The sequence below is a fragment of the Micropterus dolomieu genome, linkage group LG06 (assembly GCF_021292245.1).
Source record: "Micropterus dolomieu isolate WLL.071019.BEF.003 ecotype Adirondacks linkage group LG06, ASM2129224v1, whole genome shotgun sequence".
Lineage (NCBI taxonomy): Eukaryota > Metazoa > Chordata > Actinopteri > Centrarchiformes > Centrarchidae > Micropterus > Micropterus dolomieu.
Genome location: NC_060155.1, coordinates 24,127,917 through 24,153,899, shown reverse-complemented (window position 1 = coordinate 24,153,899; position 25,983 = coordinate 24,127,917). Strand labels below are relative to the sequence as shown.

At 39.9% G+C, this 25,983-nt stretch overlaps 1 protein-coding gene across 1 annotated transcript in view; it reads left to right on the top strand.

Moving 5' to 3' along the window:
- Window positions 1-8,830, top strand: part of slc6a9 (solute carrier family 6 member 9) — a 20,350-nt gene extending 11,520 nt beyond the window's left edge. The window contains exons 8-12 of the mRNA XM_046052443.1: window positions 1,489-1,623; window positions 1,730-1,829; window positions 2,929-3,029; window positions 4,020-4,190; window positions 5,066-8,830. Of these exons, the coding sequence (XP_045908399.1) occupies window positions 1,489-1,623; window positions 1,730-1,829; window positions 2,929-3,029; window positions 4,020-4,190; window positions 5,066-5,323 (765 nt within the window). The 3' untranslated portion in view covers window positions 5,324-8,830. The remainder of the gene's footprint in view (window positions 1-1,488; window positions 1,624-1,729; window positions 1,830-2,928; window positions 3,030-4,019; window positions 4,191-5,065) is intronic.
- Window positions 8,831-25,983: the final 17,153 nt, after the last annotated feature.

Here is a 25,983-nt window from a genome sequence, read left to right as displayed (position 1 = left end):
GAGAAAGCACAAGACTACCAGAAAGGGGAGAAGTTGTGTTAGTAACATGCAATAATGGGATGAGGTTGCATACAGAGGGAGAGAAAGTAGAGGAGAGAGGAGCTCAGTGCATCATGGGAAATCCCCCGGCAGTCTAGGCCTATAGCAGCATAACTAAGGGATGGTTCAGGACTACCTGAGCCAGCCCTAACTATAAGCTTTATCAAAGAGGAAAGTCTTAAGCCTACTCTTAAATGTGGAGATGGTGTCTGCCTCCTGAACCCAAACTGGAACCTGGTTCCACAGGAGAGGAGCTTGATAGCTGAACGCTCTGGCTCCTAGTCTACTTTTGAAATACTACTACTACTACTACTACTAGTCTACTTTTTGAAATGACGTCATTGATGCGTGGTCCCGCTCTTGAAACTCCAGCACCACAACAACCAAATCTAAAATCATGTGTGACTATACGAATGTATAAACACGTAAATGTGAATTACTTGTGTGATATTATAAATCATGTCCCGACAGCTCAGGTCAATCTGTGGGCCTGGTATTATATATCACTGGTTCAAGGAGACTGTTTTTAATATTCACAGGCCTACCACAGACATCAGTAACAAAAGCATCCATGGATCTCCAGATGTTTTACATAGACTATGTTGAGTCAAGTTAAAAGACATCCTGAGTAAGGCAAGTGTGCTGATATGCATTGGTGAACTTTTAGCCACACTAGCAGCATGGCTTTAGGTTTGGCAATGTCTGTTGGTCGGCTGGGCCACCTCTTTAGTCAAGACTGAAATGTCTCAACAACATGAAATTTGGTATATTCCCCCTCAGCTTGAATTACAATCACTTGACCACTTTTCATGTAGCGTAAAAATTATAATTTGTCCACTGCTTTGGTTTAAGACCAAATGCCTTCAAAACGAATGGCCTCTACTGAACTTTTGTTTAGTTCTAGTTAGCAAATGTTTGCATGTTAACATGCTGAAATAAGATGGCAAACACGTAATCCCTTCTAAATATCAACATGTTTGCATTGTTATTGTGAATTAGCATTCAGTACAGCCTCACAGATCTGCTAGCATGGCTGTAGGCTCTTGTATTAGCCCATATTGATAAAAGGCTTTTTATTCTTGACCATCCACTCAAGTGCTTGGATTTGGAATTTGAATGCCACCCATATTGGCAGATTTTGCATGTGACATTGTACTTTGCATATTTATGTTTCAATTTCACTCAGTGAATGTGTACAGATTATAAATATACTGGACATTCAATGCAGAACAGGAACTTTTCCCTCCAAAAATGTAAGACTTTAAGATGATGTTATTAGCCTCAGCTCATCATCACTCAGTGATGGGTGTGTAAACTGTTAACATGAAAAAACAGTCTCCAATCATCTGTCAAGATTTGTGTTGGACTGTGGTATGCCTGTTCTCATGATGTAAGAAGACATTTCAGTAACGAATGTCTAATCTCACCTCATCTCCCCTGTTCTTGTAGTTCTGTCTGCTGGAGACCCTGGTGACGGCCATCGTCGATGAGATCGGTACAGACTGGATCATGAGGAACAAAACCATAATCACACTGTCAGTGGCCATAGTTGGATTTTTACTGGGAGTGCCACTAACGACACAGGTAAGTCTCACACAGACACATGTAAGACACATGCTGATCATGTCAACGAAAAACGACGTTTTCTCTCATGCAGATGCAGTTTTGAATCTTGATTCTCTGTGTGCAGGCAGGAATCTATTGGTTGCTACTGATGGACAACTATGCTGCTAGTTTCTCTTTGGTCATCATCTCCTGCATCATGTGTATCTGCGTCATGTATATTTATGGTAAGGAGGGAAATAGAGTGACGATGCTGGTGTGTGAAGTGGTTTTAAACTGTATACTATTCTCATGTGAACCTCACCTTTTTAAAAGAAATAAACACATTCTGGGACCCACTAACATTATTATAAAAATATATTGAATATGGGGCTTGCAAGTTTAGTTTTATTTCCGGCTTGATGCTCTACTTTTCTTATCTATGTAGATGATTGGCCATTCCTACACATAATTATTCCATAGAGAGATTTCAGCAATGGTATAGTCTCAAAGCACAGGTGCACAAGAGAGGACAGTTCATTAAAAGAGGACAAAACTCTTCGGCACCTTGTCTGTATTTGAATTTGTCTGGCTTCTTTGATTCAAAACAATTTCAGCTTAATTTCAAACTGGCCATTTTACAGCCAAATTAAACAATCAAACAAAATGTAAAATTACAAGAGGCAGAGATACAGATTTGTTTTTCCACCAATGCCAGGCCAGCACACAGTTCTGCCTTAGGACATTTCTATTTTTCTATATTTATTAGGACAGCACACATTAATCAACATTACTGTAAATGTGCCAGTGTTAGCCTACTGGCTAATTTTCAACTGCAGTCCTTCGGCAAGATGTTTTGAAACCTTAAAAATGATCAAATATACAGTGTACAGACTAGAAAAATATTTTCTTCTCTTACTTTTCCTTTCCTTTTTGCACATGCTGCACATCAGTACACCTATAGTAGTGGATTAAGATAGCAATGGACCCCTAGGCTACACTTTATTTGGCACACATTTCGATTGTATAAATTAATGATAATTTCTCTTAGTTCAGTCAGGAGCAAATTCAAATCACCACAAGTTGGTGCCAGACCCACAGTCTGATATCAACACAGAGATGGCCAGTATAAGAAGAATGCCCCAAAAAGAGTGGTACCCCAAAATGGCACAGTGGAACTTACTGTGAGGCTTCCTAAAATACTTGGATTTGGACAAATCATCCATCAAATCAAAGGAACTACAGAGACCACTGACTCTACTTTCATCATCTGCTTTCATGTGCATACACATTGTATGCCATTACTAAAATGTAAAAGGAGTAATCAAAATTATGTTTTTGTTGCAGGTCACAGGAACTACTTTAAAGATGTTGAGATGATGCTGGGCTTCCCTCCTCCTCTCTTCTTCAAAGTCTGCTGGAGATTCATCTCCCCTCTCATTATCTCTGTAAGTGAACACACACACACACACACACACACACACACACACCTGCTGAACTGGGCCCACAGTCATAGTGATTGAACCTGCAATCCAAATTCCAAACATTGTAGTGGTCACAAACATTCCTGTCTCCTGAAACATTAAGGTGTTTAAAGATTTGATTGTTGCAGGAAACAAACCGCACTTTGAAGTAGCGATATGATGGACGTCCTGTGCTGCTGACTCATTGTTAGGGACCTGACCTACATTGGAGCTGCCGTCAACACTAATCGTTTTGGCTACTGTTGGCTTTGTTTCCAATATAAACTTCTAAAAGCAAATCTGTCTGAGTGGAAAATGGACACATGCAGCTGCTATCAATGGTATTTCCCAAGCAGGCGCATTAGTCCGCTAAGCTGCTGGGCCAACTAAGAAATTCATTGTTGTGGATTACTGGTCAGATTTCAAGCCCTTTTGTTTTCTGTGTCATTTCACTGCACAGATTAATGCCCTGCTCTTCAGGGCTGGAACTGTGACTAAACTCACTGCTGTTGGGAGCAGTCATGACTTATAATCATAATTATCTGCAGCCTTTAAATAAAAACGCATCTGTTGTGCTGCTGTGTATAGTGATTTCACCTGTACGGAGTAAATACAGGTTCATTGGGATAAGATGATCTGTTGTAGAGGAAGAAATGTTTTTCACTTTGTAATCACAGCAGCCATTTATTTGGACTAATTTTAAGCAGGATGGGGAACACTTACTGATTTAACACTAATTATTGTTGTATATTGTAGTGTGTTTACCTACTATTCTTAAAATGACAGGTAAAATAGAGAGTAACTTTATCTTTCTTATTTTGTTTTTATTCTTTCCAACATTTCAACATAAATGTTTTTTTTTGTTTGTTTTAAACTTTTGGGTTTAGGCAGTTTTTGAATTCCGTTACCTTTTCAAACACCTACCCTAAATAACAAAGCCCTAAATAATTCACTGTCTCTCTTCTGTCTATGTAGTTCATCCTGATCTTCACAGTGATCCAGTACAAGCCCATCACTTACAATGACTATGTGTATCCCGGCTGGTCTCTGGCTATCGGCTTCGCCATGGCTCTGTCCTCAGTGGTCTGCATACCCATCTATGCCCTCTACAAGATCTCAAGGTCCCCAGGAGCCACCTTCAGAGAGGTACATCATCTCCTACAACTGTTTCTCCTAATAGAATTAGCCTCCATAGCATTTCATGGGACTCATACAATGGCTACTTGTCAACAAACTTTCATATGTAATCATAAAATCAGTCGTTCATGTAGTTTCACCAAACACAGATTAGCTGATAGTAGGAATGGACTTAGCTAGACAACATGCATACCATCCCAATGTTATTATTGGCTAGAAAAAGTGTACTCACAACGACAAAAAATTTTTTGGAAGTGTAAGAGCCAAAAGCAACTGAAATCATTGTAGTGCAATTGTTTAAAGCTATTGGAAAAATGTTTTTCAGATCACCTACAGGCAGTTGAATTGCCAGTTTGGATGTAAACATTGAAAGCAGCTGAACTTACATTTGAAGAGTAAGAGATAAAAAAAATAATACATTAGATTTATATAGCGCTTTTCTAAATACTCAAAGGCAAGTCATTTAAAGAACAAGAATGCAAGTAGCGAAAACAATGAAAGCTATTTACATTTAAGTAAAGTAAAAGTGTCAGTCGTAGCTAAAGTGTTTGCGCTGCCAATAGTTGAAGAAATGGAAGCAGCTGAAATGACAGCTGACGTTGAAGCACTAAGTTAAGTGTCAGTTGGTCAGTTGTGTCAGTCAATCAATGAACGCAGCTTTAAATATAGACATTTGAGTGTTTTTGGAGCTAACATTTGTAGTCAAATTTACATCATGAATGCGTAAACTATTATATTCGGACTCAGGACTTCCAGCTTAGTCCCGAATCTGATTAGTATTTAATTCTGAGCCCTTGTACATCTCTTTTGACTTTTGCCCTGAAGTTTCCCTTCATAATGAGGTTACTCTAAATAATGTGTCCCTTATTCATTTTCTATGTCAGCGGTTGAAGAACGCTTGCCAACCCCATCCAAAGTGGGGCCCTGCTCTGAGGGAGCACCGGACAGGCCGCTACGCCCCCATGGCCTCGGGAGACACTGTGGAGGCTCGTCCCCTCAAGGAAAAGGAGGAGCTGAAGGAGGACCTGAAGGAGGAGCTGAAGGAGGAGGAGGAGAAGGAGAGGAAGGATGAGATCAGCCTTACCATCCAGGGAAGCAACGGCTCCACCAACACACACAACAACCCCAATCCCAGCGCATAGACGGCACCCCGCTTTGTCAGCGCTGCCGGGCACGGCCCCACTGCACCATTTCCTCCTTCTCTTCCTCCCTTCCCCTCCCTTCTCCATCGTCACCCCACTTTCTCACAGTCCTCTGTGGGGGAGATCCCATTCATTGGAGACCTTTACATATTGTAAGGGCTTATTATGTCTATCCTAACCTCTTCTATCTATCTGTGTGTTGTCTCTAGATAAACGAAGGAAAAAAAACACGAAAGGAAGACAAAATTGGGTCATCCAAAAGATTTGCGCGTACGTTAGTGTGTTTGTGTGGGTCGGTTGTTAATTTGTTACACATAATTTAATAATGCAGTTTATTTTTCCTTTCCTTTTTGTAAAACTTGTATATGTCATCTTCATATGCAGTTAGAGTTACAGTAGATTGTGAAGCTGCATGTGTTTGTTTTGTGCATGCAGCAACATAGAGACACACACTGTTCTCCTTTATACTGTTTGCTGGGTCTATTTGGGATTGGAGACTTTCTAACAGCAGTGATTTGACAGCTGGGGACTTGTGATGTGATACACAGTGGTGCTGTAATAAAGAGGAGCAGGGTGAACTGTGCCTGTACTGGCCATTTACAGTTTGATGATGCTGAACGAGGGAAATAGGCAATTCTATGGCCAGAAAAAGAGGCGGATACATTTATTCACACTCATACACTCACACTATTGTACATTATACAGCACACAGTGACCTCAACCATAGTTGATCTCAGCTTAAGACTAAGCCTGTTGTTTTTTATGCTGCTTCTTTAAAAAGTTATACAGAGCACACATATTTAACAAACACCCGAGATGGCGAAAGTGTTAACAAACACTTAGGGCTGATCTTCTGCCGAAATTTCTCCCATTTTAACTTTTTCCACTAAAGCTGCTTAAACTCAGCAGAGAAATGTCAGTGAACTTTAACGGTACTGTAGTCTCTGCCTACACATTCACACTGGAAAAAACACAAAGCGTTTGTTTCCAGTTTTTTGACAGAAGTGATCCCATTTCTCAGGGTCCAAACGCAGTCAAACTTTGTGATTTATATTTGTTCCTTGCCTGTGGAAACCTTGTCTAGACTAAGGTGGCCTGTTAAGATTATAGGGACTGAAACCACCTAACTCTCCCGCTAAAAAAAACAGCTACACACACACACACACACACACAAAACAGGTGGATGCAACTCTGTATATAGAAGTGCCATCTCTTCTTAAGTCTTCCAGGCATTCTTTACGAGTGAAGTGCATCTTGGGATGTGGTCTATAAATGAGGATCCGGGCTAGAGGAGGTAGCTAGTGAAAGGATCATAGGTGTGTAATAGTCTGTGTCTCCCGTGGGTCGTAGCAATCTGCCCCATTAAGGCATGTTACCAAAAACATTACCTGAGTTACCTGAGTCCTGCACATGTTTTTGGTAACATATATACTGTATATCTCAGAGAGACTGGCATGGTGTCAGTCTCTTACAGTCAGTGGAACCTTTAATGTATTTACAGGCATTTATTTTAAAGCTCTGAGCCAAGCTGTGATGTGACATGATGGAGAGACAGAAAGCAGAGAGATGCAGCTTGTATCCAGAAGAATACAGAATAAATACAAACTTTAATGAATTATGTAGTTTTTAATGTAGATGTATAGTATCTGTCTCTCAGTAGAATTCTCCTTTTTACCTCTCATTATTGTAAAGTAACTTAGTAAATAATTATAAAGACAGCATATGTTTATTTTGTACAAAAAATAAAAACTACAGAATCATAAATAACCATGTTTACTATTCCTCACCTGTGACTTGATTTGTTGTTTTGTTGGAGGGTGTGAAAGGACGGAGAGGGGTCTTTTTAGCACGCAGGGTTGGGTTTTACAAAAGTGTCTGATTGGATAGCACCCAAGACAATTTAGTAGTAGTGTGGTGGTCTAAATACAGAACAAATACATGAAAAGAGTTTTGTTTTTTGTCATCTAGATGTGTTAAGATCACATATTCCACGTCTTGCTTTGTTGGACACCTGCTTAGGTGGTAGTGAGGTGCGTTTAGCACAGGCAGGGAGGATTTTTGGCATTGCATCAGGTCTGGTTGGAATGTTTTTCACATAGTAGTTTCGCTTTTTCTTTGTTTGTGAGCTGTCAAATCAAAGACATTTGGAGAACTAGAGGGCTATGATACCAGTATGAACATGGAACATATTTACCTAATATACAAAGTTGTATATTGCATACCATATATTGTATATAGGAATACTTTAAAATGTTGGGAAATATTCTTATTTACTTTCTTGCTGAGACTTAACTGAGAGGTTTGATACCACTCTCATGTCTGTATGGTAAATATGTAGCTTGAGACAGCATTAGCTTAGCCTGACTCTGTACAGTAAAAACAAAATATACCTACCAGCAGTCTCACAAATTAACATGGTATATCTTGTTTGTTTAATATGCACCAAATCAGCACATTGTAAATTTTGACACTTAGATTTTTGTATGGATTACACAAACAAGTTATAAAAATTTACTGAACTTTAGTGGTGTTGATAGGTGGATTTCTTTACCTTTGGACAGAGCCAGTCAAGCTCTTTCCCCCTGTTTCCAGTCTAACTCAGCCAGAAAGCAAATAAGCATTTTTCCCCAAAATGGCTATCTATTCTTTTAAAAATGTGTCCATGCTTATCAGACTTTTCAACAATTTTATAGCGATACTGAAGCAAAACGTCAGAATAAATCTGCACATTCTCTCTTTTCTTTCACCTCTATTCCCCACAAGCATGTCTTTAGAGGAGGATAGTGCAGTTGCTCCATTAATCCACAAGATGGGGCAATGACACTCAGGGTAGTAAAGGCACAACAGAGGTGAACTGTGAACAAAAACATTAAATGTCAAGACAGGAACAATGAGAGAGGGCAATGCTTAGCACAGAAGCTCAAATATGGTGAAATTAATCACAATAAGCACAGTGAGCATTCTGAAACAAGCACATTTCAACCCAGGTTTTTACAGGAAGGGTCTCGGATTATAGATATGTATACTGGCTATTCACATAGGTGGAGAACTGTAGCTTTGTTTAGGGGTGTGTTTTGACCTTCTGGTTCTGGTTTATTCCTAAACTATTCACACTACACATGATGTATTTTGAAGTAGCGTTTATTTTAATTAAATTACTGCAAAACCAGGTGCTCTATGAAACAATACATTATCACCATCTACTAACCTAAATATATTGTGTTGCTTCCTTTGAGTAGAAATTCCAATATAAGGAATGTTACACTGTCTAAATGAGGTTTTAGTTGCTGAAAAAAAGGCGAATATGTACTTATTCTCAGTGTATATTGGGACAACTTGTAGCTCAGACCGTTTACTGTTTGTGATTGCCTGTCTCGTGTGTTCATGCTGTAGTAAGTGAAGCTTAGCCGCCATGTTACATGCTATCTCTATATATCCCAACCCTCACCATCTCTGCTGCCCCCACAACTCTTCCTCCCTATGTACAGTAATGTAAAAACTATATAATCGGACTGTGTGTATGTCTGTGTTTTTCTTTGCTTTTATTTTTGGGGTGGGTAAGTGTGTTTCTGCGGGTCAAGGGAGGGTGGGTATTGTTTCATTTCGTTTTTGATTTGTCATTTTACTTGTAGTGTAATGTAGACGATGTCAGATGTATTGTGTACTGTGTGTAGTGGATTAGCTCTTACTGCTGAGCCTGCATGTAGGCCTAGAGCAGGTGTAGTGTCAGTATTAATATTAGTGTACCTCTAATCTGTCAGAACTAGCCAAGTCCTATTCTGCTAATAATACACAGTCTAAAGATTTTTTTACTAAAAGAAGAGAAAGTAAATTAGATATTTTATCTTCAGATTTTAATCATTGTTTATCCATGTTCAATGACACTACTTTTTGTTTGTTTTTGAATTTGTATTCATAGAAACATTAAGATAAAGCCAGCTAATATTAAAAGCATTTCCAAACAAAAAAGCTTTGGATCGAAACTTGAACTACAAATGAATGGTTCGTTTTTACAGCAAGCTCTGGTGTAGATACATGACGATGCTATTTTTAAAACAGTATCACAAAAACTTAAAGCTATATCTTACACAGTGCAGTGCCATCAGACATTGCTGTTTACCTTTAATATTCTGTGGCCCTTAACCCAAACAGTCTGGCTTTTGCTGTGTAGTTTTTACAGATTATAAAAAAAAAATAGCTAAATCAAAACATCAAATAAACTATTCTGCAACCAAGATATAATTAGCATCGTGACCCATTAACTCAATTTGTAATTCTTGTGCAGCTCTGATGCATATCTGATCTTAATACTGCTTTATGTGGATATGTTAGGCACATATGACATATATGTATCAGATAAGGGTCCAATTACTATAATATTTTGATCTTTTTGGCAAAGTTAAACTTCAATTATCTCACTACCAAAAGAGTAAGACCCATTTGGCCCTCCAGATAAGCAAAACAAATACACACAACTGAGAATAATTGTCGTCACATACTAATACACAATTGCCTACTATCATCTTACACCAAGGTGGCTGTATAGAAAGTCACTGATGTTGAAGAACGTGAACTACGTAAAGACCATTTTTACACATAAATTCACAGCTGCTCTACTGTACTAAAAACAAAACTGTGATGTTACCGTGTTTCTCTGTAAATTGCAGAACATTACCTCTTGAATTTCTTACTACTGCTCATATAAACATAATCTTGTGTTTCAGCACTTTAAAGAATTCACTTGTTTTTTTAAGCAACAGGAAAAAATATATAATTAGAATGATAATTCACTCTTCCATTTTGAAAAAAGAAAGCAAGTACAGTAAATGTCTTTTTTTTCAGTCGTTTGGCTGAATGAAACTGTCAATGTGTCGGTGGACAAATACTGTGTTGTTATAATGCCAATGTAAATTGTTGTCATGGGAGGAGTGAAGAGGAAAAGCACAAGTGAGAAAAGAGAACACAGTTCTTCTGGTATTCTCTATCATATCTATCTGTCAATCTATCTAACCATGTCTGTTCTTCTTGTTCTTCAACTTTTAGGGCCAAAATTCATTGAAATGTCTTAGTCCTGTCAGCTGTATATCGTAAACTATTGAATTACAAAATGGTAAATAAAATATATTTTAAAGATCAGTGTGCTGCAGTGTTCTTCTGTCTTTTTGTGGTGTTTTTTAATTGTCATATAACTTCATACCACTCAAAATGCATAATTCTGAACATTTGTCTTGGGTATTTTACATTTACCTCATGACTGCTTTCTTTTCTGGTTCAGTTATCCATGTTTTGGGTAGTGTCAATTAAAAAAGGCATTCAAGATGTCATAGTGAGCACTAAAGCTGTGTTTGATTTCTTCCTACTAAATACCAATACTGTGGACATTTTGTGTTTGTATATGCATGTTAGAATGGAAAATGATTATATAAAAGTAAAACTCTCTTATGCAAAGTGTACAAATACAGCGTATGGCATCTACATTACCAAAATTGTCCCATAATTCTCTATTACTTACGTGATTCAGACCTTATGGGTTTGTGCCACCTAAAAAGAAGACTACATTTGAAAGAAGAAAAAACACAATCTTCTTCATAACCAGTAAAATTCACCCTTGCTCAGTTCAATACACTCAGCGGTTTTTGTGCCACTTCATACTGCCAAACTTTAGAAAGAAAATATTGCAATGTAACCGTGTCAGTTTGCTGATTACTGTTCTCTACTTAGCATGTATGAGAATTTCAATTTTATAACAAAAGGAAACCAAAAAATAAACACGGGAGATTTGTTTGTTGTTTCCTGTTTGTGGTCCTGATCAACCCACTTTCAGTCAGATCGTTTCATGATGATGGCTTTAAAGCAACAATCATGGCAAATGAAGGGAAATTGTGACATTAACCAGTAATTTCCACTCAGCATCCACTGTTCAGCAACAGCTGCATAGCTAAAAGCCTTCATCAGGGTGTTGGACACAAGACATGACACAAATGAGTTACACGGTGTAGATGGAAGCCAAGAGGAAGGCAAGGCTACAGACACCACACAGGATGTCATTGAAAAGGAACCCCACCCAATTTACACTGCCTATAAGTGTTCGCAAAAACAGAACATACAGTATCTCACAAGTGAGTACACCCTCACGTGTTTGTAAATATTTGATTATATCATTTCATGGGAAAACACTGAAGAAATGACACTTTGCTACAATGTACAGCTTGTATAACAGTGTAAATTTGCTGTCCCCTCAAAATAACACATCACACAGCCATTAATGTCTAATCCACTGGCAACAAAAGTGAATACAGTGAAAATGTCCAAATTGGGCCCAATTAGCCATTTTCCCTCCTCAGTGTCATGTGACTCGTTAGTGTTACAAAGTCTCAGGCGTGAATGGGGAGCAGGTGTGTTAAATTTGGTGTTATCGCTCTTACACTATCATACTGGTCCCTGGAAGTTCAACATGGCACCTCATGGCAAAGACTCCTCTGAGGATCTGAAAAAAAGGGTCAGCCTGTCAGTGCTCAGACCCTAAGCCACACACTGCATCAAATTGGTTTGCATGGCTGTCGTCCCAGAAGGAAGGCTCTTCTAAAGATGATGCACATGGTCTGATGAGATAAAGATAAACCCATTTGGTTCAGATGGTGTCAAGCGTGTGTGGCGGCAACCAGGTGAGGAGTACAAAGACAAGTGTGTCTTGCCTACAGTCAAGCATGGTGGTTGGAGTGTCATGGTCTGGAGCTGCATGAGTGCTGCCGGCACTGGGGAGCTACAGTTCACTGAGGGATCCATGAATGCCAACATGTACTGTCACATACTGAAGCAGAGCATGATCCCCTCTCTTCGGAGACAGAGCTGCAGGGTAGTATTCCACCATGATAACAACCCCAAACACACATGCAAGACAGCCACTGCCTTGCTAAAGAAGCTGAGGGTAAAGGTGATGGACTGACCAAGCATGTCTCCAGACCTAAACCCAGTTGAGCATCTGTGAGGCATCCTCAAGGTCATTTCATGGTACAGAGCCTGGGAAATTTTGTGATAACTCTTTCTACATAACACTTTTCCCATGAGCCGTATCTATTTGCCAGGATCCTCCCGTCCTGTGAGCGAGGACCATAGAGTTTATCTTCTCAAACCAACCTTATCATATCCTCTCCAAGGACAGCGAAAGCTGCAGATGTACAGGTGTCAACTGCGGACATCAGTAATACTAGTTTTGTGTCTCTAACCAGACATTCCCCTGTGTAATGGCACCATCAAGTGGGAATAAGTGAAATGGAAGATGACCCCTTTAGATTTAATAACCAATCAGAGACTGTCAATTCAATAATTAAATGCACAACTGAGCTTTTTCAGTTTTTGTCTCTAGTCAGTTTGCACTGTGCTTTAAAATTACACAAAATATATTACATTAAGCTATTTGACTAAATTTTTTTATTAAAGAAGAATTACGCAGTGTGCAAGAGGATCTGAATACATCTGGCCCAGTTGAAGGTTTTTTCCCCACAAATTGTTGAGCCTGAGCCAGAGCCAGGAAGGGCTAAGGAGCTTGTCGGCTTCGAAGCTGTACAGTGACTACAACATTAGTTCTCAAAAAAGGTCTCTGAGGCTTTAGACAGATCACCAGCTACAAACCTAAATCCCCCCACTTCCATGAACGACTCACGCCTTTGCCAACGAGTTGAACCAGTTTTGTCGCTTTGAAAGACAATGGTATAGATCTGACACCATCCCCCGTCACACCACTGATCAGCCACAGTTCACCATCTCACCTCCCCCCACCTCCTCCCACCTCTCTTACCATTCCTGGAGACGGATGTCATTAGACTGTTCAGGAGGCAGAAACCACGTAAAGCTGATACATTTTTCCACGTAAAGCTGATTTAAAAATGTCCGTGAACACCGGCGACAGCTGATTTTCCACTCCCAAGTGTGCCAATGCCCGGTGTTCACGGACATTTTTAACACCTCACTGGAGACATGCCATGTGCAAGCCTGCTTCAAACTCCCCACTATAATCCCTGTCCCCAAATAACCACTTGACTAAACGACTACAGACCCGTCGCCCTGATATCTGTGGTTGTGAAGTCCTGTGAGCGCCTTGTGTTGTCCCACCTAAAATCTGTAACTGACTCACTTCTGGACCCCCTGCAGTTTGTCTACAGCGCCAACAGGTCTGTAGATGATGCAGTAAACATGGCCCCTCACAGTGGAGATGATCGTAGATTTCAGAAAGAGCCCAGCCCCACCCTCCCCCATCATCCTGGGTGACTGTATCATTCAGTCTGCAGAGAAGGTGATTGGCTGTCACCTTCCATTGTAGTGGGACAACGGTGTGGATTTGTGCATTTTATATTAAATAAATTTGGAGCTACTCCAAATTCCTCTTTTCCTCTCCCAGAGATGAGCAGGGGGGTTAAAGATAAACTTCAACAGACTGCTAAAGTGACCCCAACAGAAAGGGGGTGGAAAAGTTGCTTTCTCTAAGTGCTATCCCTGAGCAGCCTGATCATAAAACTGGCACCTTTTTGATTCCGAAGCCGATAACGCGGTGCCTGACTGTTAAACTGACAAAAGGGACACTAACCAGCGATTAGCATTTCCCTGAACAGCCTATCAAAACTGCCCCCCCCCACACACACGGCAACTGACCTTGCTCTGTGTTTCATTACCCCATCAAAGGGATACCTCCTTTTTACGCCTAAGACATAATCCAGGACAGCCGAACTTTAAATAAACAAAGACTGCAGTCTCCAAAGACCCAATGCATTAACTGCTATCTGTTGCTGATATTAGTGCTGAATCTAAATAAATTACTTTGGCAGTGTTATTTTCAGCAAGATTAAGGACACTCCTTCATTTAATGTGTAACCAACGCTTGTTCACAATACTCTCTCACACACTTCCTTTAGAAATGATGATAACAAAATTTCATACTATACTCCAGCTTGAATTTAAGGCTGAATTCCCCATTTCCTAAGGAAAGATTGTTTTGTGTTAATCTAAGCTTTCCTCATGTAACCTGAGCTCCCCCAAGTGGACGAAATAAGTAATACATACCATCGTCGGAAATGCCGATGTATAAATGTCACCCACTTATCCTGACCAATAATGGGACAATTGTTTCCTGTTAACAAATGCTTAACTTAGAACGGTATAACCGTTTGACCATTGAGGTTTGATTGTGGAAAATATTTGATTATAATACGTGCAAATAGACTTTCTTTTTAGACATTAAAAGTTTAGAAAGGTAGTCCCTCTGGAAACCGGAAACGCCCTCTGGGGAACCACACCCCAGGCAACAAAAGAGCGACACACGACGTTGTTCACACTCTCTGCTCTTCCCCTCGTGCCCTGGTCTTCCGCTCTGCTCTCTGGACGCTTCGGCACGCGTCTTTCTTTCTTTTGTTTTGTTAAAGTTATCAGTCCGTTAAGTTACACTGGACTAATTCAGGAACGACCAAGTTCCATTTTAAGCTTGTTCGTTGAGCCAACTTCACCGAGGTCAGACCAAGCCACGTGGTCTCGCCAGTGGCAACGAAGGAAACCTGAAAACAGCCGAATTGCCAGACACGGAGAACCCCGGAGAATCCCTAGCAAAAAGCCAGGATCGGGCAGCTAGCGTGGGACCCGTGCAACAGGCCAAAGCAGGCCGTCGACAAGCCGTAAGAACTAACAAACATTCTGTGGTCAGGGACGTCCCATAATGTTAATATTGTCTTTTAACTCCTAAAACTCATAGCTTACTTTTATTAGTTCTCCTCTGCCGTATGAGTCAAATGCTTCCCACAATCGAATCTCCATTTCTCATTGTTCAGCCATTGTTTACTTTCCCTGTATTTAACCACCCTTTTATATCGCTTTAGTTATTTAATAAATTCACTGTAATCAAGAACTGTGTGTGTTGACTATCTCCACGTCCCTGCCAAGAGAATTGACCCTTTAGATATGAGACTGACTGATTGATTTAAGATAATTTAGCGATTATTAACTAACTGATCACTAGTAATAATTGTATAGTTATTAAAAGCTACCTAGAGGTCCAGAGACTCTAGGATTATAACAACTCCGGTGGTGCCCTTTTTAAACGAGAGCTTTTTATGGATAATATATTTTTGAATATTAAAATTCATAATGGAGTATTAATTCTCATAAATTTATTAAAATTCATAGCTACGTTTTAGCCATGCTACACCATCTCTTCAGGACCTCTACTCCAGGACTATGAGGCATGCAGGAAAGATTGTGGCTGATCCCTCCCATCTTGGACACAAACTGTTTCGGACACTCCCCTCTGGCAGGGGGGGGTGTCAAATTCCTCATATGTGAAAATGTACCTGGCAATAAACCTGATTCTGATTCTGAAGAAACTGCTGCAGCTCAGAGCAATGATGGCTACCAAACAAAGGTAAAGCCTTTTATTAAAATCTGCTGGGGCGCAAGTTAGTTCACCCAGTAGAGCATTACCGCAGCGGCCCAGGTTTGATTCCAGTCCGTGGCCCTTTGTTGCATGTCTTCTCCTCTCTCCCAAGTTTCCTGTCTCGCTCTTCAGCTGTTATATTTAATAAAGGCACCAAAATATAATGAAAATATACATAAATCTGCAAACTGGTTGGATCTGAGTGCAGTGTGTCTTCACTCAATTCACAGACCGTACATAACCTCCTCTTAAAAACCTAAAAAATAAGAGAACAAATTAATTTATGAAAGACATGTCTTGTTAAATTTGTTTGTAAAATGTCTTGTTAAAACGAGCAAAGGTGGATGGTAACACTAACTGCTAGAGTGAGTAAATAGTGAATGTGTATGATAAGATAGAAGTCCTGCGGTTACCACTATTTCCTGTTGAGAAAGTGTGTCAAAATAAGCAACAAGCAGGTAGTTTTAAGGGCACTGGAGCTGTGTTGTTTGTGTGTGAACAGAAAAAGAAGAGGAGGACTTAAAGACTGAGGGCTACATGATGATGTGTGCTGCATGTTGTTTGCCAGAGGATCGATTCATTTGACATTGATGCATCACAAAGAGTAAAATTACAAAACATTTATTTTCCTACAATAATAATAATAATAATAATAATAATAATAAACTCATTCAAGTCAACTCTGTGTATTTTATCTGTGTTAAGAGTTGTCTTACTTGTATCAAAAACAGTCAAAACAAGACCTGCATATCAACTCCTGCATTCTATTATTTTGCTCCTCATTGTTCCTAAAAAAAAAGGGGGGGAGGATTTGGAGAAACAGATCAGAAATAAGTAATCTCCAGAAAAGAGGATGGTTTACTTCTGTTTTTGTAAATTTGGACTAAGCCTTTCCAAGCAAATTCCCAAAACTGCTTTCAACAACATTAATCAGAGTGAGTGCTTAGCATTTGCCACTCTGCGAGGAGGGAGATGATTAAAGTCATTTCAAAGTGCTGGTTTGTCCAATTTTTAATGCATATTTGTCATAAATGTTGAATCTGTGCACAATTTGCAAGACATAACACCTAATTATATATGCATGTGTTCTATGTGGGAAGAAGCCCTGCAAGATAATCAGATAATGGCGTATATTTGACTAATGAAACTGTCAAAGAAACATGTAGGCTATTGGGCATGCACCAGAAATATGCTTTTTCTACCCCCAATTGTAGAATAGTAGAAAGACTTAATGGCACAGTCAAAACTAAACTCGTTAAAACATGCAGGGAAACAGAAGGCACATGGTTGGAGTGTCTACCATTGGCCTTAATAGCCATGCGTAACTCTGTAAATTCTGTAAAACTATGCACATAACGCCCCATGACGTGCTCACTGGGTGACTAATGGCGATGCATCTTAAAAGTCCAGAGAGGCGAGCTTCAAATATAGTACTCGATTCTGAGCTGCACAAATATCTAACCACAGCTGTGAGATCTGTGTATTTTCAGATAACATCTTCAAAGAAATGACAACTTGATCAAAGACCTGGAAACCCAGACTGAATGACTGGTGGAAACAGGTGAATTGGTCTCTGTCTAGGTCCACAAACACAAGGGGAAAGAGCCATGGCAAAAAGAACCATTTCAAGTGATCCTGAAAATGTCAACAGTGGTACAAAGTTAACAGTGACAGGATGGATTGACCTAAACCACTGTACCAGTGCATCAGATCCAGTCGATGGGGAGGCCCGATCACCCTACTCATCACAATGTTTGAAACAGCAGTAAAAAACTAAGTTGAAGCAGTTTCCTTGGTTGAAGAACTGCTGCGATAATGTGGATGAACAACCATGGTTTTACCTTGGTGGGAAGTTAGCCCCTTACCTACAGGGATAGACATTGGGGTGGGGTGCTTTGCAAGCAGGACAGCAGGTCAAGGCTGGAACCTCGATGTGCTGACTCCAGGCACCACAGACTTATGGACGTGGAATGTCCCCTCTTTAGCAGGGAAGGAACCAGAGCTGGTGGGAGACACTCATGTGGCAATGACGAAGAAACTTGCAGGGAGGGGTGACTGGGAGAAACAGCCTGCCTGATCATAACGAGAGAGGTGTTTTGTTATTGGACGTCATTGCTAGTCATAGAATCACCACAATGAACACCATGTTCGAATATAAGGTTGCTCAATAAGTGTACCTGGTACCAGAACCCCTTAGGCCAAAGATCAAAGATTTACTTTGTGGTCATGTGATGATCAGACCTGTAGCCGTATGTCTTGGACAGTCAGGAGCAGAGAGGAGCAGAGGTGTTAACTGATCACCACCTGCTGGTGAGTTGGATCAGATTTTGAAGGACAGTGCCAGACAGACCTGGTAAACAAGTAGTGAGGATGAGATGGGCAAAGGCCCCTGTTCATGGGATCTTCAACTCTCACCAGAAGAATTGTTCATCCCAGGGGAGGTTGGGGATATTGAATCCAAGTGGGTCACGTTCAAAGCCTCCATTGTAGAGGCAGCTGGCAGGAGCTGTGGTCAGAAGGTCATTGGTGCCTGATGTGGTGGGAACCTAAGAACCTGCTGGTGGAGACCAGTAGTGAAGGAAGCCATCAAGCTGAAGGAGGAGGCCTTTCGGGGTTAGTTGGCCCAGTGGTCTCCTGAAGCCGCAGACATAATATTCAAATTGTGAAAATATATATATATATTTTCTGGAACTAACTTGATTCAATTTCTACTCTACGCTTTGAAATTACAGTAAATCTATATTGCATTGAACTCTGACTGACATGTATTATTGAAGAAGAATCAAGCAGTGTGTGAGAGGACCTGAATAGATCTGGCCCAGTTAAAGTTTATTTTTCTCCCAAATCTTCAATGGTAAAAAAAAACAACATCATTGCACTGATCTCTGCAGGTTGTGTTTTGGCTAGATGTGTAACTTAACTTACACAACTACCTTGTATGTGAGTCAGTGCTATACTACCATTGTTAGGCAGTGAACTGTATAAGGCACTTGCAGTGTCATGTTATGACTTTCCCACTAGATGGTGGTAGACATGAAATTTCCTAGACTTTTTTGTGTAGATTTATGACAGATTTGCACAGGATTGCTACACACTGGGAGACATTTTAAACAAATATTAAAATATTTTGAATTAGAATAGAATTAAACAAGAAATTAGGCAATACAATATAACAAAGTATATGAAACTAGCACTCATACATACACAAATACAAAAAGGTACAAAAGGTGCAATTTCTGTGTAATATGCAAGTTATAAAAATCTTTAGATAGGAGTGGGTATGAGGGTAGTGGAAAGGTTACTGTATGGTAATGTGCATAAAAAGACCAACAAAACAGAATAGTTTCACATAAAAGCATAGATGCAGTGCAATGAATTGAACTGTATGCAATCTAGAATGTGTGGCCTAAGGGGTTCTGGTACCAGTGACAGTAATTTTTTAAATGCCTTAAAGAGTTCGAGACTTGTAAATGGAGCATAGACTACATTCCACAACAATCTAAAGCCATTGGGTGGCCTTTAGCAAATGTTTATTCCAACCCACAGTACAAGTGTGGAGAGAAACATATTGATGGGATAGTTATTCTTAGAGCCTTCCTTCTCCAGTGAGTCTGATGGACATTTTTTTTTAGAATATGGAAAATGACAATCTACAAGTGTAGTAGCTGTGACTTAGTTGTCAAAGTAAGACACCTACCTGTAATGCATCATTCAGTGCCCTAACTTTTTGTTTGACTATTATACACATAAATGTGCACAGTAGGATTTGAATGTCTCTCCATGAGTCCGGTTGTCACCAAAAACATTGAGACGCAATGAATCTTCACAGCAGATTTCATGAAAATCTCACTTTAGTTTTCAAGATTCCTTGTCAAATACCAAAACATTAAGCAATAAATCATTGAGGCTGACGAATAGTCACGCTAAATGGCAAGTATTTATAGTATGGTCCTTTATGCACTATCAAGTGGAATCAGAAGAGGGCAGCATGACTGTGGATATCACGACCACCAGAATTTTTATTTTATCTCCAACCAAGCCATTTTCTCACCGAACCATAATAGCCATTATGGGTACCACCAGGTTACAGCATTAAGCTACATAATGAACACAGCCATATAGCAATGGCTTGTTACGTATTAACACAACGTACACATCACTTCTTTTGGCATGCTGTTTCTCCAGTAACATACACGATCACTTATATAATCTCATAAGCTGCAACAGTCCTGTTTGTGGAAGATGGATAGAAAGATAGAAACAACCAGGCACAGAATCACCCCTTAGAATGGATTAGCAGTAGAATTACTAAGTACTGATCCAAACAGTAACAGACAGGACAGATGTGGGGTCATAACTGTTGATTATAATACTTGAATGCACTCCATATTGTCCTCAGAGCAACACTGTGGTGGAGTGGTACAGCCTGTGCGTCAGGTGGCTGAAGGACATTTCGTAGACTGGAGTCGCCTTTTTTGACAGAAAGCAATTTTCCTCTTTGTGGGACTATTGTTGCATTTTGTTTGAAAGGTGACTCCAGTTCTGGGAACCCAATATTACTCCTTACCAGAACTGAAATACAGCAACCACTCAGAGTGACAGCGAGCGTGCTATTGCTTTTGTCAGCTATAATATACAACATATGTGCAGTATGACACCACAATGTTATGCAATCAATTAATAAAGATGGGAGACAGTGGCTGTTATTGCAATTCACATCATCTGACACTAGCCAGAGATTAATTAATTAACTGTACAATCTTTCATCCTGACGTCAGCCCATTATTGATCAATCTTTTTGTTCCGTGTGATCATGCAAAATGCAAAACTGTACAAGTCAAGCAGTTATTTTGACACTAGTATTTTGAAGGGGAGCTGGAATATTTAGTATCAGAACTTTAATGTGTCAGTTCAGGAGGATTTACTATAAAGGAGTACTCCAACAATTAGTAGTGAACTTCCAAAAAGGTCTGAAGAGACTGATTGAATGTAAAAAACAAAATTGTAAAAAAGAGTGTTGAAATGATTAGTTGACAGACTCAGCTTAATTAACCTAAATAACTTAAAGGAATCTGACTCAGGATTGTAAATGCTCCATATTTGTATAGCGCCTTTCTAGTCTTTGACCACTCAAAGCACTTTTACACTACATCTGCATTGACCATTCACACACATTCATTCACTGAGCCTAAGTGCTCAAACAGAAACTACCATGCGCACACACACACACACACACACACACACACAAACAGCCACCAGAGGCATTCTGGGTTCAGTATCTTGCCCATGCAGCCGGGAGGAGCCGGGGATTGAACAGCTGCCCTTTGTACGATTGTACGTTGCTCGCGATGTGCTTATACAATAATACAATTATAAAATAAAATCAGACACAGGCTACAGTATAGAGAACACAATATATACACACTAAAAACAGAAACAAAAACCATATAGACAGACTGAGACACATACATGCATATATGTATAGATGTACACACTAGCATCCTTTGCACTATGCGATGGAGCATAGTACAAAGGATGCTAGAATAAATAAGTATTATGTGCAGGTGTTATGTACTTGAGGTAGGTGGATTTGGTATGCAGTATGTACAATATAACAGTATGAACAGCTCTGAAATAGAGAATGATGGATAAATAATAAGTGGTAACCAGTAAACAGGTGGCTGATTAGAGGCAGAGTTACTGAGTTATTGCACAGGAATTGTTCCTGACTCTGAGTCAGAGTCAGCTGTTCATTAGAGAGGTGGCTTGTGGGAAGAAACTGTTCCTGAGTCTGTTGGTTTTAGCATACACGGCACTGTAGCGCCTACCAGAGGGGAGAAACTGGAACAGGTTGTGTCTGGGGTGAGATGGAGCTGCAGTGATGTTTCCGGCCCGTTTCCTGACTCTGGAAATGTATAAGTCCTAAATGGAGGGCAGGTTGGCACCGATGATCTTTCTGCAGTCCTGACTCTCCATTGAAATCTGCTCTGATCCTTTTTTGGTGGCAGATCCAAACCAGACAGACAGTGATGGACATGCAGAGGACAGACTGGATGATGGCTATGTAGAAGTGGATCAGCAGCTCCTTAGGCAGGTTGAGCTTCCTGAGATGGCGCAGAAAGTACATCCTCCGCTGGGCTTTCTTGATGATCGTGTCAGTGTTGGGCTCCCACTTCAGGTCCTGGGATATAGTGGAACCCATAAACCTGAAGGTTTCCACAGCAGACAAAGGGCTGTTGAGTATGGTGATGGGGGGGCAGAGTGGGGGGGCTCCTCCTGAAGTCCACGATCATCTCCACAGTTTTGAGTGTGTTAAGCTCCAGGTTGTTCTGTAGGCCGACTCATCACCGTCCTGGATGAGGCCGATGACCTTTCTGTCGTCACCAAACTTCAGGAGTTTGACAGATGAGTTTCCAGAGGTGCAGTTGTTGGTGTTAGAGGTGGGGGGAAAAAAATCGATACAGCATAGTATCGTGATATTTGCCATGGCAATACTGTATCGATACACAGACGACAAGTATCGCTATTTTATTATATAAGTTGCAGATGGGAGTTTTAACTTTTTGGTACTAGAAAACTTAACAGGACCGTATAGAGGACTGAAAAAGTCATATGAACAAACTGAGAAATGTATCTTTTTAGATAAACAGACATTGACAAAGTTTGACTTTAGGGACCTAATTGGAAGTTGGAAAAAGGCTATAAATTGCAATATATCTCAATATATTTAAAATCGCAATAAAAGGAGGAGTGGGGAGAGCATACACACCTGGGGGGCGCCAGTGCTAATAGTCCGGGAGCTGGATGTGATGTTCCCAAGCCTCACCTGCTGACTCCTGTCAGTCAGGAAGTTTGTGATCCACTGGCAGGTGGAGGCTGGCACAGTAAGCTGGCTGAGTTTGGTGCTGAGGATGTCCAGGATGATGGTGTTGAACACCAAGCTCCAAGTCCACGAACAGGATTCTTGCATATGTCCCTTGAGACAGCAGGGGGCCTGCAATGTCCTTGGGGTGGGCTAATACCAGTCTTAATACAAGGACTTCATGACTACAGATGACAGGGCGAGAGGCCTGTAGTCATTTAATCCAGAAATGGAGGGTTTTTTGGGGACCAGGATGATTGTGGAGTGTTTAAAGCAGAAGGGAACTTCCTGCTTTCTATCAACAAAACTTTTGATAATCGTTTAATGGTTGTAATTAATTCACCATACAGAAGTGGCAAACACTCTCTGGTTCCAGCTTATCCACTGTGATGATTTGCTGCTTTTCTGTTTTAATCACCCATCCATCAGCTATTTCAAGTTTACCCATGGAGGTCACACAGGTGCTGGAACCAATCCCAGCTGACATTGGGAGAGACAGGATGCCAGGTCACCAGTCAATCACAAAGCATATATACACATATAGACAGACAACTACAGTATTTATGTTCACATTCACACCTAAAGGCAATAGAGTTGCCAATTAACCTTACTATGGGAGCAAACCATTTCACAGCATCCCACGCAGGCAAAGGAAAACACACAAAGGATCCAGCCGGCCAGCAGGTTTGAACCCAGAACCTTCTTTGTGTGAGGCGATGCTGCACCACTCCCTGTTTTATATCGTAAATGAATTTTATCTTTTGGTTTTAGTCCGACTTCACAAGTAATTTATAGTCATAACCTTGAACTTGCGATTAACTACAGGAAGGGCAGTGTCCATCAGCCAGTTGGTTGGTGGGAGCATTTAGTCCAGTCTGAAATATTTAAAACAAAAAACACCTGGATGGATTGTGATTAAATGTTGTACATATATTCACAGAGTCCAGGGATTATGAAGTATATCTTATCTTGTATTGTCCTCTTTTGTCGTTTCTTATCTTACCTGCTAAATATCAGCATTTTAGCATCGCCATTGTGCGCATGCTACCCTGCTGATGTTAACATTATAGCTCTGTATATCCTCACAGAGCCAGCTAGCATGACTGTAACGTATGTCGTGTTTTAGTCTGGTTGTATTGTTTTTACATTTGATATGCTAAATGATTAATCAGTAATTAGTGAGTTGCTGCCCCATTTTAGTCAATTGTATGGATCAAGCAACAAAAACCCTGGAGATGCAACTTATTCGCAGTGTCAGTGTCTTTCTCCAGATTGTCCCTGCCTGCATGGAAAACACGTGTCAAACTCAATGTACTCAGCTTGTAAAGCCTTCTGTTATAAATAGGTAATCGCTTGAAATTACTCAAGTCATTTTCTCAGACTTGACAAAACCACACATGACTTGCCAAAGTGGCTTACCAGTGCTCCTCAGATCTAGTAAATTGACTGTGATATGTAGAACTGGTAGACTGCAACTTTAATGAGTCATGATTTAAATTTTAGCCTTTTAAATGGAATAATTATGTGTGTCCTTTTAGCAGTACCCATGTTGCAAGCCCAAATGTATTTGTAATTGGTAGAAACTGTTGAATTAAGACATGGTATTATTTCTTTGATTTAATCAATGGTGTAGTGTAAATATCTTTAACAGTCAATACCATTCATCTCCAATGCTCACACAATTCTTTCCATTTCACAGAAAAATGTGAGCTTTGTTTTATCATGCAGAATATGCTTTGTTCTGCTAAATGTTCGGCTGCTGGCGTGTCAGTCACCCAGTAATTGCTTTGCCATTCTGCATTTCTCTTCAGATTACCAAAGGATAGTGGAACATGTCAGCTGTTAAATTGAAAGAAAATGGTTTCTGGACCAAGCTAATAACACTGACTTTATTAAATTAACATGGCATTGCTTTTGCTAAGGTTTTCACAACATGTCCATCTCTGAAATAATTTGTAATGCAACTCCTGTTTCGAGAAGAGTGACTTTGCATTTCTTTTGTAAATTAAAGAACAGTGTGTGTGTGTGTGTGTGTGTGTGTGTGTGGGGGGGGGGGGGGGGTCTCCATGCCACCTTGTTGATGCCAGAACAGGGTAAAAAATTACCCAGCTTCTACATTTTTGTCTAACTAAACCAAAATGATGTATTGTTACTAGTGATGGGCCACAATTAAGATTTTTAATCACGATTCACATGATTTTCTTGCAATTAATCACACAGTTAAATCACATTGATATGCACAAAAGTGAATAATGAATTCTAAAGTAGTGTATTGCGCACTTAAATTAAATGTAGTGCTATATACACAAAAGTGCAATAACGTGGTTTGCAACACTTTAAACAAATAAGGTGTTTTTTAGCAGCAGTATTCCCTTTACATAGCAGCAATAAAATATTTCTTGTAAATCTCAACTTAAACATTAATGTAATCAAATCAAATATAAAACCAAAGCTATTTGCCACACCCATTGCATTACCTTTTATCTAGCTTGTTAAAACAAGTTACCATCAAACTCCAGTTTTCTGGGGGGGGGGGGAGTTCTGAACAGGTATCAGCAGAAACATTTTTCTTTTATGAGGGAGCAGCAGAAACAGTCTATGTTCAGTAGCAAGTGTCCCTGTTAGAGTGAGGTGAAGTGGTCAAGCACAAAGTGTAGTGACAAGCGTGTGCATTCTTGTTAAACTGTAGTGGTTGTGCACGCTGCCGAAGCAGTGGCGCCCCCAGAAGATTTTCCTACGGGTGGCCAAATGGGGCCACTGAAAATCCTGGGGTGGCACACTAAACCTAAAGTCATAACTGAATTTCAGGAATTATATTATGCAGTATATAGACTAGTTGAATAGTACATTAAAATATGAGTTAAGGAATCACAGAATGAACTACTTTGGTTTCTTATTTTACAGTTAAAATTGTCTAATGTCCATAGACTAAAAGCAGTTCAGTTAACATTCCATAAAAATCCTGTTTAATGTGTTAGGCAAATAATTTTTCTTTAAATAGGCAAGCTGACCTTTTCCTTAAAAAGCCAAATACAGCTTTTATTTGTAGGAGTACATTGACGGGGAGGAACATAACATTTACTGCGAACAAGCCTACTCAAGATTACAGACATCATGGAGCATAAATATTTTTCTTTAAATTTTTCTAACAATTAAAACTGAAATATACGATGTGTGTCAGTATAGAGTTGTGTAATTATTTATAAAACTATACTATTTCACAAGTTTGGTGTTCTTGTTACAAATAAATAGGATAGTTAGAGTGCACTGACACCTTATAGTACCACTGTCACAAACCTAAATTAAGAATTCATTATTTAAGTCAACACAACCAAGCTCAGAACAAATGAGCCTACAGGGCCATAAGCAAACAGCAGTGAG